Source organism: Pseudopipra pipra, chromosome 4 (genome assembly GCF_036250125.1).
Source record: "Pseudopipra pipra isolate bDixPip1 chromosome 4, bDixPip1.hap1, whole genome shotgun sequence".
In the NCBI taxonomy this organism is placed as follows: Eukaryota; Metazoa; Chordata; class Aves; order Passeriformes; family Pipridae; genus Pseudopipra; species Pseudopipra pipra.
This window is the reverse complement of record NC_087552.1, coordinates 13,228,380-13,241,702: the sequence shown is the minus strand read 5'-3', so window position 1 is coordinate 13,241,702 and position 13,323 is coordinate 13,228,380. Positions and strand designations below refer to the sequence as shown.

The window sequence follows — 13,323 nt, the reverse complement described above, 5'->3', positions numbered from 1 at the left end:
ATTCCCCCTGCCTCTGGAAACCTGAGGTTAACTGGCTGGAGCATGTGGGAACACGGCCCTTGCTGAAAGGGAAACCAGGGATGCAGCTACGCTGTGACGGTGGTCAGTGGGGGTGTTATTTTAGGCATGAGGGTACACTTGTTTGAGCTGTGCGTCCACCATGGAGCCAATGGGATGAGTAAGGAGCAGGCCTGCTCTTGTGCTGTCTTGGCCATCTGAAAAAATGCTCAAGGCAAGTTTAACTTGGCCAATTTTTTAATTAAGGGAAGGAAAAGCACTTCCTGAAACTGAGGGAGAGGGAGAATGCTCCACTTCCTGACGCTTTTTTAATACTGAGTCATGAGCTACTGATGATGAGAGAAAGTTTTATTGTGGAAACTCTGGCACAGCTTGCATCTTTAGGGATGGGGTGTGATGTTTTTAAACTAGCTGACAGATCAGACTCAAGCAAAGACCTGTCTGGAGGAGGCTGGCAGTGTCCTGGTGGGAAAGTTGCTGCTACTCTTCTGACAGGAGTGGTGAACTTTTACTGCATTGTGCTTGGCAAAGGCACACTGCATAAACATGGCATGGCATGGTGCTTCAGTGCTGGCAAACCCTCTGAACAAGCACTGGCTGAATGGGGAGGGCTGGGAAGTGGAATGATGTGCCCCTGGGTCTGTGAGGCAGAGGTGGGCTGAGAACCTCACCTCCTGTCTGCCCAGCCTCGTCTTCTGAGTGACCTTGCAGGTGTAAGCAGGCAGAGGCAAGGATCATCTTTACATCAGAGAAAGCAAAAATAATGGCAGTTGGCCCCTTGGCACACCCTGTGTTTTGTTTTTGTGTCTTGCAGCGTATTTCTGCTTCCTGATGACGGCTCTGGGCGTGACGGCTGGTGCACATCGCCTGTGGAGCCACCGTTCCTACAAAGCCAAGCTGCCTTTGAGGATCTTTCTGGCTGCAGCTAACTCCATGGCTTTCCAGGTGGGGTTGTGGTTGCCTGTTCAGATTCTTGGCCTCCAGGCAGCTTTCTTCTCCTGTGCAGATAGCCTCTCAGCTTAGAGGCAGCAAAAGAAAGGAAAAAAAAATACCGGCAGAAAGACATTTATTTGCTGTAACACATTCTGCTGGCTCAGGGCATGCACAGCCCCTCTCACTACCCACATAACAGTATGGATTAGATAGTCCAGGAGCAATAATTATTTAAGGATCACACTGAAAGTGCCCAAATCAGGGGCTCAGCCCCCCAGCAGCCTATCTGTGGCACAGGTCAGGCCCCACACTTCACAGGACAGCATGGAAACTTCTGTAAGGATGAACTTGATGCAAATATGTCTGCATAATCAAATGCTTTTGCTCATCCAGGCGGTTGGAGACTGTGTGCCCAGAAAGGAGAGCAGGCATCCTTTCACAATCTTAATTTATCTCTGGTTTATGCAGTGTTTTTCACCAGTAAAATTCAAATACATTTGCAAAGGAGTGTGTTACTAGCTCTGTACTTACTGATAGGCAATCTTAGACCACAGAAACATTTGTGTAACACCCAGCTGGTTGTAGGAGTTAGCCCCGAACCAGTGTGAATTTGGTTACTCCCCTGGCTGGTAAGGATAGAGATATGAACCTGTAATAACATTAAACTTACTGAGCTTGGCTGCCATAACCCCTTGTGGTACCATGCCTTGAGTTTTCAGCTTTTTCCCTTCAATTGATTGGTTGACTTTTTGTTCATATACCTTGACAGAGGATGAAAAGAGTCCCTTTACTCAATTCTGTACTGTTCACTTACAATCTTTGATCTATTTTTTTTGTAAGGTGAAAAGAATTAATTTTGTTAATCCCTCTGGACATTACGAAGAGCACAGTGGTTTTTGGTTGAATGTGGAAGTGCATCCATTTTGACTATAACCTTTCTTTATTCTGAACCATACTCCAGCTGCTGCTCAGTTCCTTGTAGAGCTTTACAATCCCTTTGCTCAGTGTGTTAAACAACTGTTTTGAGTTTTGAGAACCCCCTGGTACTGTGCTCCTGTTACACAGCTGATCTTATCTCTCATAAGTAATTTAAATTAATGTGTTGAGCTGGTTACAGTGAGCCTGCACACTGGGATTTCATTGCGTTCTGCTCCCCTGTTGCCATGGATTTTGCTCTCAGCCGCGTTGGCCTCATCACAGCTTTTGTCTGAGGACATGGTGTGATTCTGAGGCAGGGAAGTACTTCAAAGTAAATTCAGGCCACCTTTGTGCCCTTCATATCAGAAAGAAAACGAAAGGTCAAATTGCCTGCTCTAAGTTTTAAGCAGTCTGAAGCCTGCTGCTAATTACCGTGACATCGGTTGCCTGATAAAGGCTGTTTTTACCACCACAAACTGACAGTGAGTGATGAGTTTTCAGGGACATCTCCTTCATGTTGGCTGTGGGAGGAAGAGGTAGCACTGGAGATACCTACAGCGTCCCTGGATGTTAAATATTGAGGAAATATGCAGACTTCTTGAAGGACAGAGGAAAGAAACTTCGCTGTAGACTTTTAGCTTGATGCTGCGTGGGCTGTGACGTGCTGTACTTCCTCTGAAATACCATCAGATGCAGCCATTTTTGCTATGTGGCCTGGTGCATTTTTTTATGGTTGGAGCATGCTGAGCTGTGTTTCTTCTCTCCATCTAGAATGAAGCTCTCACAATTTTGAAAGACTGTGCTTCTTGCTGTCACATGTCTGTTTCAGACATAGGTAATACCCGGCTTATCGATCTCCTCGTCCTTTTAAGTTCCAGCATCTCAGCTGGGACGTGCTGGTGTCTCCACTGCTCACTGCCTTGTGCTGATGCCATCGCTGTGACACAAGCTGTGTTGTTCAGCTGAGGTTGTGCTGGGTGCGTTTGTGCACAGCAAGAGTGGCCGTATGGAAATCTGTGTCAGCACACTGAGACTGTTTCATAGCCCGGTCTATGAACCTCATGTCTGCATCACTGTCACAGCATGATACTGTCACTCACTGCTTTGGAAGGGATTTCACCCCTGTGCATACCTGAAATTTGATCAAAAGCTATGTGTTCCTGAAAAAATGGTTGCTATTTATACACTCAGAGCATATTTAACACATGCTGTGCTCCAACTCTTGGTGTATTTATTGTCAACAATTCTGGCCTCTGGCCTTTAATTCCTCCTAGCCTTTGTGGGTTTTAATTAGATTCATTTCAGTTGTTTCACAGCTTCCTAACCCTTTCATCTGGGGAATCATGTCTTTTGCCAACCCTGCAGGTGTTTGCTGTGGTGTGAAAAGCCAAGGTAATTTCTCACGGTATCATTGCTTTTCCTGGTTGTCTGCTGTCCCACAAATAATTTATCAGGTGCTCTTGTGACAAACTGATCAATTTTCTCACTTAAAAAATTATTTCTGGTTAAGAAAGAGGACCTTTTCTAAATGTGCTTCTTGCATGACCCCATTTTATTTTTAAATTACTTAATCTTGGCATTTTCCAGTCATATGGATATTCTCACTGAAGGCACTTGAAGCAGTGTAGAGGTTTTCATTCCCTTTGATTTCTCCAGGAAGGTAAAGGTCTCCCCTTGATTTCACTGAGGACTTTGGTGGCTTCCTTTGCTTCACTCAGTTTGCTTTGTTTTCTCATGCAAAGGGATAGTTAAGATGCAACATACTGGAATGCTGGCAAGGGGCTGATCTTCACTGCCTCCTCTCAATGGCTTAGATGAGTCAGTGCTGCAGAAAAGTGTTCCCCCTATCCCCAGCCCACTCCCAGCATCACTGTGTTCATGACATGACAACAGAACAGGGCTGAGCAAAACTGAGTGCAGTGGAGCTGAGATCTCTCTGGGGCTTTTGTTCCTCACTTGTCCCTTGTGTGCTCTTGCAGGCAGAGAGCATTTCTGCAAAGCTGCAGTTGGACATGGAGGCATCTGAGCTGGATTCTTTAGCTGCTCTTTGCAGTTGTTCCTGGAGTCCCCTCCAGTGCTTTCTCTCAAATGTTGGTAGCTGAGAGAAAGAGCAATGATTTCTGCAATGCTTTCAGCATAGGGCTTTTGTCTCACAAAATGTAGATACAGACAGTTGCCATCAGCCTGTGCTTGCTGTGTCCTGTGGTATATTCAGTGCCACGATGGCTGGTGCCCTGCACTTACTTCAGAGACACTGCAAATGGTTTGCCCGGTTCTCCTGGGAGCAAAGCTGCTGTGGTTGGTGGTTGTGGGTGCTGTTCTTAAAATTAACCCAAGCCTTTCCTTCCTTTGGGTATTACTGCTTGGGTACCTCCCTGAGTGTGCAAAGATGGAAATAGCAGAGGAAAGCACACTCTGCTAAGAACTTTCCAGTTAAAGTTCACACTCCTGTGAGCATTAACTAACATTGGTGCTGGTGTTGAGCAATTCAGTTCATACATGAGTATGTGGCCTGAGGTTTTGCAAGTGTTGTACGTGCTTACAATGCCCTGCACTAATAGCTTGGCACCACTGCAAAAGCCACCAGTTTAGTCCAGTGTATTCAGCCAGTGCATCCTGCAGAACAAATTGGGAGGCTGAAATCCCTTCTGCTCAGTAAACTCAGAAAGTCTCTCTTTATAGATCCAAGCGTGAAATTTTACAGCCATAAGGCATTTCAGTGTAATGTTGTACACTACAGTAGTTGTAGTGATCCACAAGCTTTGTCCCATTTTCAGGGCTGTGTTTGTGCCTGGAGGGTGTCAGTGGTAACCAGCTGCAACCAGCTCAGGAAAAGTATGCCAGACCTAAGAGCCTCTGCACAGTAGTCCCCTGAAAATAAATATGCAAGCTCCCTCATGGCAGGTTCTTAAAATAACAATGTATGTTATTTTAAGAACATGTATGTACCCTGTCCTTTCAGCCCAGTGTCCATCCTCAGGCAGCAAACACCCAGGGTGGACTGATGATGGTGACTCAGCAAATACCCAGGGAGGGCACAGCACCAGGGTGGTCTGATGGTGGTAACTCCCAAGAGGCTGCTGGCTTCCAGCCATCTCCAGCCCTGGGACACGTCCAGTCTGTGTCACCAGTTCCTGGAGCAGGTCCCGTTCTGACAGGGAGCAGTGTGATGGGCTGGCTGTCTGCAAAGCCGGGGTCCCTCAGGATGTTTTTAGTCAATACTCTTTCTTGAGCAGCGTCAGAGAGGGGCTTGGTGCTGCCACTGCGTGGGGAAGGAGCTGGAGGTTGCGCTGCCCGGCCTCTCTCCTCTCAGCCCACCACGCTTTCTGTGCAGAACGACATCTACGAGTGGAGCCGCGACCACCGCGTGCACCACAAGTACTCGGAGACGGACGCGGACCCGCACAACGCCCGCCGCGGCTTCTTCTTCTCCCACATCGGCTGGCTGTTCGTGCGCAAGCACCGGGACGTCATAGAGAAGGGCAGGAAGCTGGATTTCACCGACCTGCTGGATGACCCTGTCGTCAGGTTCCAAAGAAAGTAAGTGAGAGCGAGAGCGCTGGGCCCTGACGTGAGGTGGGGGTGGAGAGATCCTTCTGCCTGCTTGTCTAGTTGTGGCCGATTCCCTATTTTTATCTCTCCCTTTTCTCCCCTGAGGTATCCTCCCTGCCACCTTGATGGCAGGTGTTAGGACTGCCTTCCCTCTGGCCCCCACTGGTGCCATGTGGCTGAAACTTGCTGACTGTCCTTACGGGCCCTGCCGCATAAGCAGCGAGTCCTGTCCTTGTCTCTCTGCTTTTCTAAAAAGCCAGGGCTGGTTAGGAAAACAGCTGTGGCAGAAGTTGCTCGGGTCTTGGCCTTCTGCTTTGATCATAGGAGCAAATGCTGTAATCACTAACTGCCTTAGTGCAGAAGTGCACATTTTACTCTGCAAAGTCATCTTTGGCACCCGTGGACCAGTGCAGGCCAAGTGTTTCCTCTCCCAAGACTGCCATTCTGCACAGGATTAATTATCTCCCTTGGGAATTAGCACAGGCCTAATTCAGTTTGCTACACATGCTAAGAGAGATGGGAAGTGAGCAACATTCTTTGTCCTCTATGTGAGTACCTGTGCTTTAGGCACAAGAAGACTCTTTCTGCCTGCAAGCATTTAATCCAGGCAGTTTGGAAAATTGCATAAGGCCATTTCTGTATATCTTCTGGGTGAGGGGAGCAGTCAGTGGAGTCTAGAAATCAGTTTTTTTCTGCTAATGCACAGACTTCTCTAATGCAAAAATTAACCTTGTATTGGAAATGCTCGAGGAGTGAGGAATACTGCCCTCCACATATGGTTGCTTTTACTGGTTCCTCAGTTGGCAGTGCCTGTTTGCAACAGCTTCCATGCAGTTTGCTGCAGCTGCTCTTGGTTATTACCTTTTCCAAGACAACAGCATCCCATGAGAAGTAGTCTCTACTGCTTGGGTTATGCTGCAAAGGTGAAGAAGTGAAGAAGTGAAGAAGCACGTTTTCTGCAGGGAAGTTGTATCTTTGCAAATGTCTTTGCTCTGGATTTGAATTTAGGACTTTGGAGTTTACCTTCCCTTATCTGGGAATCAGAATTTGAGTTTCTCCTTTCTACAAGGTTGAAATGTTGGGGGTTTTTGACAGCATGGAAAACCTGGCAGGTCAGATCAGTAAGAATTATAATAAATCCTTCTTGTCACGTTTTGTTTTAAGGCCAAATTGTTAACTTTGCTGAATATAGTGGTGCTGCTGAGTTGTGTATAAGGTACCATTCAGTCAGTTTAAAACCACATCACTTCAGCTGAAATCACAGCACTGCTCCAGGCATGACTGATAGCAAAGTTTATCCTCTGTGAATAACAGAGCACTAATCCTGCATGTGATGTGAGAGAGAAGCTCACAGGTGAAGTGTCTTCGTGACAAAGTTTTCACGTGGTGAAAGCAAGTGCTGTTCCCCAAGCATGTATTGAGATATTGGTGCCCCCGAACTCCAGGTAAGGAGGTTTCTTATTCCAGGGTGGATGTTTCTGTCAAAGGGAGACAATGTAGTCAAGTGCTGTTCAGATGTTCATATGCTGTTCAGCATGTCTTCATCAAAGGCTTCGGTCTGGGCTTCTTGCAACTCACAGAATACTTTTATTGCTGCCTGATAAACTATTTTCATATTTTATTTTATTTTCCCAGAGTGGTAGAGGCTTTGAACTTTGAAGGAGTTTTATGGACTGGAAAGTATTTTTCTCCCCCATCTCTACTTAAATCCCGGCCTTGAATTTATGAGGTTTGCAAACCTTATCAAAAGTCAGTCATATGAGTGGGAAATTATTTGTTATCTTGGGTGGAGCAAAGAATGGGGACTTGTTTCCTTGGAGGGCCTTGGCTCAGGTAAGTGAAGACAGAGTTCTGTGAGAGAGCTGAGAAGATGTTCTCTTTTCCCCATGGCTGGTGTTGCTGGAGAGCTGCAGATCTCCTTATGGAGCCCAGCATATGAGGCACAACCTCGAAACAACAACAAAAGTACCAAACAAAGAACTTGCAAGGCAAGAAGTTGATTTATTTCTTATACAAGATGGTCAAAACTGGCTGAGGTGTTACAGATGAGAACTATGTTCATGAAAACTTTCTTCCTTTCAAAAGCACTGCTAATATTAACGTTTTTCCAGTGCTCTGTGGTTTTAATTGAAAATTGTTTGGTTTTGTCAAACCAAGATGACAGTTCTTCCTACCTGAAAAACTTTCAGCAAATGCAAAGTTCTGATAATTGTTTAACAAATCCAAACTCTGTTCTTCCTCATCCCTTCCAGAAAACTCAGCAAAAGCAGAGATCTATTTTAAACCTGTCGTATGGGCACAAATAAGATGGGTCTTACTTTGCATTTCTTTTCTTTCTGCACCCTTCAGAGTCCTGTCACCTCAGCCTACCACTCTAGTTTCATGTGGCAGCTTGCTTTGATGATGATACCACAGGGTCATTGTAGTAAATCTGGAGGGAGTTATAAGGGCCCAGTGGGGAAGGCAGACCTTGTTTCCCTTGGAGCGGTGGACACACTGTAGGTGGCTCCCAGGCTGCGCTGTCTTTCTGCTCTCTGCTTCTGAGCACTGTTAGCCCATTCTACATTTAGAGCCATTTACTTCAGATTTTGATTTTGGCTTTGTCTCCCCACTTCTTACTGAGCTTTTCCTTGTCTCCACTTGACTTGGCTTAATATACCCAGCATGACTTTTCTCTTTGTTTCTCCTGTTCTTCACCTCTGTGCTCCGTGCATTCTACACTCTCTCTTCCCTGCCCCGTCTGGGTGTGTGGCTTTAGCTGTACTGTGAAGCTTTCCTGTTTGTTCTCAGACTGTTCAGCTCCCTCCCTCCCTCCCCGTTTTGCACTGAACACTGATTTTGTCCAGTGTATGGAGGAGCGTCAAGGCTTCTGCCAGCCAATCCTCCTGGCCCCCAGGCCAAGGTGCATCTTTCTCCTTACCTTTGGCAGGGTTTGCCCGTGGTCTCTCAGCAGGTGCTTTGGGTGTGTTGCCACTGTTGGAGCTCACACAGCAGCAGTGGTATAGAAAGGAGGTGCTCCTGCCCTGTGCTGTGGGTTCCCTTCTGACTGGAGCACGGGGGAAGCCTTTGCTGGCTCTTAGCAGTGAGTGTGTTTCTGACACAGCTCTGCCAAGCCCTGGGCTTTTACAGTCCCAGAGACGGACCCTAGACCCTGGGTGTGCAGCCAGCTCTGCACTTCCCCAGGTTTAAAGGTGCTCAGTCTGCTTGGGAGGTTTGCTCTGGGACTGGGTCTCAGCTGTTCAGCTTCAGTGTTACCTGCTGCTTTGGGGGTTTGGGTAGTCTTGGCATTTTGAATTGCTCTTGGAAAAACTGTGTCATGACTGTGGATGTCTGAAATGTTCCCTGCTGCTCCTGCTGTGGGGCCAGCCCAGGTTATGCGAGGTATTTCTGGCAGAGCCACGTCTCCAGAGGCCTAGCCCCATTCACCCCAGCTGTCATTCCCACCACGGTAACCGTGTCCTTTTCTTTCCCCGTCTTTTCTTTTTTTTCTTTCTTGCCTTGTACCGCCGGCAGGTATTACAAGAGTTCGGTCGTGCTGATGTGCTTTGTGATCCCCACCTTTGTGCCGTGGTACCTCTGGGGCGAGAGCCTGTGGAACGCCTACTTCCTCGCCTCCATCCTGCGCTACACCATCTCCCTCAACGTCACCTGGCTGGTGAACAGCGCCGCCCACATGTACGGCAACCGCCCCTACGACAAGTACATCAACCCCCGCCAGAACACCCTGGTCACGCTGGGAGCCATTGGTAAGTGCAGCAGCCCTGGGCAGAGCTTTGCAAACTCAAGAGCCACATCCCATCCCCTTTCGCCCTGGCTGGGGCTTTGGGCACCTGCGGCTGGACACCACTTGGACTCCAGGGCTTGGAGGAGGCTGGAGCTTGCGCATCGTAGAGGAAGGCTGCCTTGTTTTACATTGAAGTCATGTCACGTAGTCTCTGGGAAGAGAGGTGTTAGCACACAGTAGCAATCCTCTCCTCAGCAGCTGGCTGGGGATAGGGCAGCAGAAGTAAGTGACCCTGCTTCTTACTCAGTTGTGCATCCCCTCTTGAAGCACTTACGGCTTTCTTCCCTGAGTGTAAGGGGTGGGACGTGCCCCTTCCTACTGGGGAGGAAAGCCCAGAGCACTGAAGTGGAGTCTGGTTTGGGTCTGCCCCAGAGGTCTCCTGTATCTGCGGTGGAGCGTAACCTCCACTAGATGCAAGACTTGGGAAATGGGTGTTGGGATGTCCCACCTGAGCGTGTTCCTGAGTCGATAGAAGTGCCAGCCATGTGATCTTTAAACTCCCTCTCTGTTTTCCAGGTGAGGGTTTCCACAACTACCACCACACCTTCCCATTTGACTACTCAGCCAGTGAGCTGGGCCTGAAGTTCAACCCCACCACCTGGTTCATTGACTTCATGTTTTGGCTGGGGTTGGTCACTGACCGCAAGCAGGCTCCGAAGGAGATGATCCAGGCTCGCAAAGAAAGGACCGGAGATGGCAGTGCCTGAAAAGTAACGCTCTGCTGTGCCAGCGCTGCTGTACGCGTGGGTGGGTGGGTGTGAGTGCAACCCCGTGCCTGTGGTGGATTTACCTCTTGGTAAAATTACTTTTTTTCAGATCAGTTGGGCTGAATTAATACCACAGGAACAGATTCAGCCACAGCTTTTTTTTTTTTTTTCCTTATTAGCTGTCTTATGTCCAAACTTAAGACTATTAAGTGTAAAAATGTTACATATTATTTAATATTGCAGTTAAACAGGAGAGAGATTTGATTTTAGTCACTGTAGTTCATGTCTGAGATTCGTTGTAATTTGCTTGTTCATGGTAAACGTTGGCAGGTTGAAGGAACTAACTGTCCTTTCCAAGTGCAGTTAGGAGAGGTTTTTGTTTCTACTGTTAATCAAATGTGCTTTTGAGACGCATCTTTCGAGGGTTTGGGGCAGGGCCCGATGTGCTGTGTCAGCTACATACTAATGGAAAGGACAGTAACAGCACCAATGACAAAACAGTATGTCCAAGGGGAAAAATCACCCCAAATTTAGTTAAATGTTAGTTTGAAAACCTGCTTTCTTCTTTTTGTTAGCCCTGTTAGCCAGCCCAGTGCACTGCTGTCTTTGCTAAATATGAAAAACATTTATTGCTGAGCAGGCTTTTGTGTTAAAAATTAGTCTCTATACAGGCCAAAATACCAACTGATGCTATATTGAGATGGTTCCTTTGTTGTCACATATACATTGTAATTGTAAATGTATAGAGCTCAACCATGTCTTAAGCCAAATAAAGCTTCGGTTTCAATGTTTGGAGACCTAAGTTGTATTCTAATCAGTCATGGCCATCAATGCATGCATATTTTAGCTCCTTTTGCACAAGAGGCCTCTTAATTTCTTTTTCTGCCTTTGACTAGCGGGTCTTAGAAAACTGACCTTTATCTAAGTCAGAGTCTGTACTAATATTTCAGCTGCATGCAACATCCATTGGTTTCTGAGCAAAATATAAAGACAGTTATGTAGCTTCTGAATTTTAACAGTTGCCTTGCTTAACAAAAAAAAAAAAAAAAAGAAAAAAAAAGGAAAAAAAAAAAAGGAAAAAAGTATTAAAAAAAAAAAAAAAGGCATGTGGATTTAATGGGACATATAGCCCTTTGTGTTAGATGTTAGCCAGTGCAGGAGAGAGGCTTTGTACTGTCAGCACTGGAGCACTTTTGAAGATAGAGGGCATGATTTTCATTTATAAGGAAGGTCACTGCCTTGCCCCTTGGAGAAGGAGTGCCTGTTTCCCAGCCACACGGCCTCATGCCCTGGGCAAGGCAGAGGTCTTGAGATAACTGAGACTCATGCCCAGATATTTTCAGGAAAGATGCAAAAGTGGGGAAAAAAAATAAAATGGTTTCTTTTTTGTTCTGTTTCTTGTTTTTTAAATGATGCCATATAATATAAAAGAGTTGTCTTTATTCTGTCTTTCATCCAGCAGGTGTTTTAAAAGTGTTATTTTGTCATTAATGATGTGTAAACTCTTGAGTGATTTACAATAAACAGTTACGAGTTAGACTGGCCGCCGTGTCTTGTTTTGAAACATCTCCCAGAGCGAAGGGCTTTGTGCATCTCACATCAGAATTACAGCAGGGTTTTGCTTGGCATTTCCAGTTTCTCATTTGCTGCAGCATTTTCAAAATACCTGCCCCCTCAGCATTTCTGAATGTCAGTGGAAGAGGAGGTTGTCACACGGAAGGGCACCAAGAGATTTGATTACTTTGGGAGTAGTGGCCAAGCTGATAGAGGGGGAAAAAGAAAATTGAAGCTGACATAAGCTTGAAAGGAAACTGTGGCAAGTTCTTGCACGTGAAAATCCCACCTTAATAGAAAAATATCAGCCCAATGTGACTGCAGGACAACACTTTGACCAAACAAACGGGGTCCCAGAGCCGAGAGGCTTCTGGCCTCCTGCTGTTTAGAAAGATAAGCACTGTTGCTTCCATCTTTGTCCGGTCAACAGCCCATTGGAGAGTGGCAGAAACCACAGGAAACCTGCCTGCAGGGTGATGCAGGTGATGGGTTTGGACTTGGTGTTTGGGTGTAGGAAGCTTGGAAGATGTGCAAGTGCCTGATCTCACTGGCGCTCCCATTGTTTTGTTTGTGCAATTTCCTGACTGGAGAGCTGCCGTGAATGCACTTCACGGGCACTAGGAGACAACTTCCTGTTGATCTTTATCATTTTTCTTTTGTGCTGCTATTACTTGGACTTCCTTAAGCTGATTCTTGTCAAGTATGTGGTGTAAGAAGTATTAACTGGCCTTGCAAAGAGGTACATGCTGTTCTGAACCTCTCTGACTACCTGAAAGTACAACATGGTAATATTCCCCCTCCCCAGGTGTAAGACTTCAGAAGCAGCAGCAGTTCCAGTGGGTTTCAGGGATCTGAGATTGGTATTGAAACTGTTGGCAAGTTACCTGGTTTTGAAAAACTGAAAATAAACATCATTTAGAAAAGGAAAAGCTCCTCCATCAAATGCCTTATCTTAAAGTTTACACTACCTGAGTTCCTGTTTCTGTAAATTAACTTCTCCATGTGGTGGAGTTGATAAAAAAAATGTCAGCTAGCTTTTGCAAGAAGATTCCTAAAGAGGATTTCTGAAGAGGGTGCTTCAAATTTTGGTAAAACAACCCATGCATTTCCTTTTTTTGTTATTTGTTTGGATTTTTTTTTGGGGGGGGGGGGTTGGGTTTGTTTTGAACTTTTTGAATAATTTGTTTTGCCTTTTTTTTTTTTTTTAAATAATTTTGGTCATGTTCTGTAGTGTATTCTCCCCTTCCTCAAGAAGATGTAGGGTCTCTGGGAGGCAGGAAGTGTCCCAGCCACCTCCTAGGATAGCTGCTGGATCAATTCACTGCTGCATGCAGTGATGTGGGGAAGTTGTGAAGCCCCAGTAAGGCACTAATTTCTGTGGACTTTGGCACCTCTCCTGCTGATCTGGTAGTTAAAGACCCTGCTGGTGGTTTCTGAGCAGTGACAAAAGTGTTGAAGGACTGCTGGTGGATCAGTGGCTGGCTATAGGCTGGACTTATCCAAGGATACAGTGACTGTCATCTAAGACCTGACGGTCTGAGAGTGCCTGATCTTCTGTTGTGTCCAGCTCTGTTCTCAGCACACTGAACCATCTGGAATAACACCACCTAGGACCAGGACCAAGAGGCGTTTGTGCTCTGCCCCATGCCGTGTCGCACTGAGCGTTTCCAGGCTCTCAGCTTTGGCACAAGGGCAGGGACTGCATCTGTTTTACCTCTTTTCCCAGAACTAGTGGGGCCCTTAGGAAGTGCAGTGTTGGCTCTGGAGCCGTGTGCTTCTTCCACAGCAGAACCCCCCGGAGCAGGTCACCTGCTCTCTGAGTTGGCTCGAGGGAGCGCTGTGCCTGCCCTGGCACTT

General features: G+C 46.5%; 1 protein-coding gene across 1 annotated transcript in view; it reads left to right on the top strand.

Annotated features, from left to right (window-relative positions):
* Nucleotides 1-11,449, top strand: part of SCD5 (stearoyl-CoA desaturase 5) — a 31,563-nt gene extending 20,114 nt beyond the window's left edge. Inside the window, exons 2-5 of the mRNA XM_064651668.1 lie at nucleotides 833-963; nucleotides 5,204-5,409; nucleotides 8,935-9,167; nucleotides 9,722-11,449. Coding sequence (XP_064507738.1) covers nucleotides 833-963; nucleotides 5,204-5,409; nucleotides 8,935-9,167; nucleotides 9,722-9,912 — 761 coding nt within the window. The 3' untranslated portion in view covers nucleotides 9,913-11,449. The remainder of the gene's footprint in view (nucleotides 1-832; nucleotides 964-5,203; nucleotides 5,410-8,934; nucleotides 9,168-9,721) is intronic.
* The last annotated feature ends 1,874 nt before the right edge of the window (nucleotides 11,450-13,323 follow it).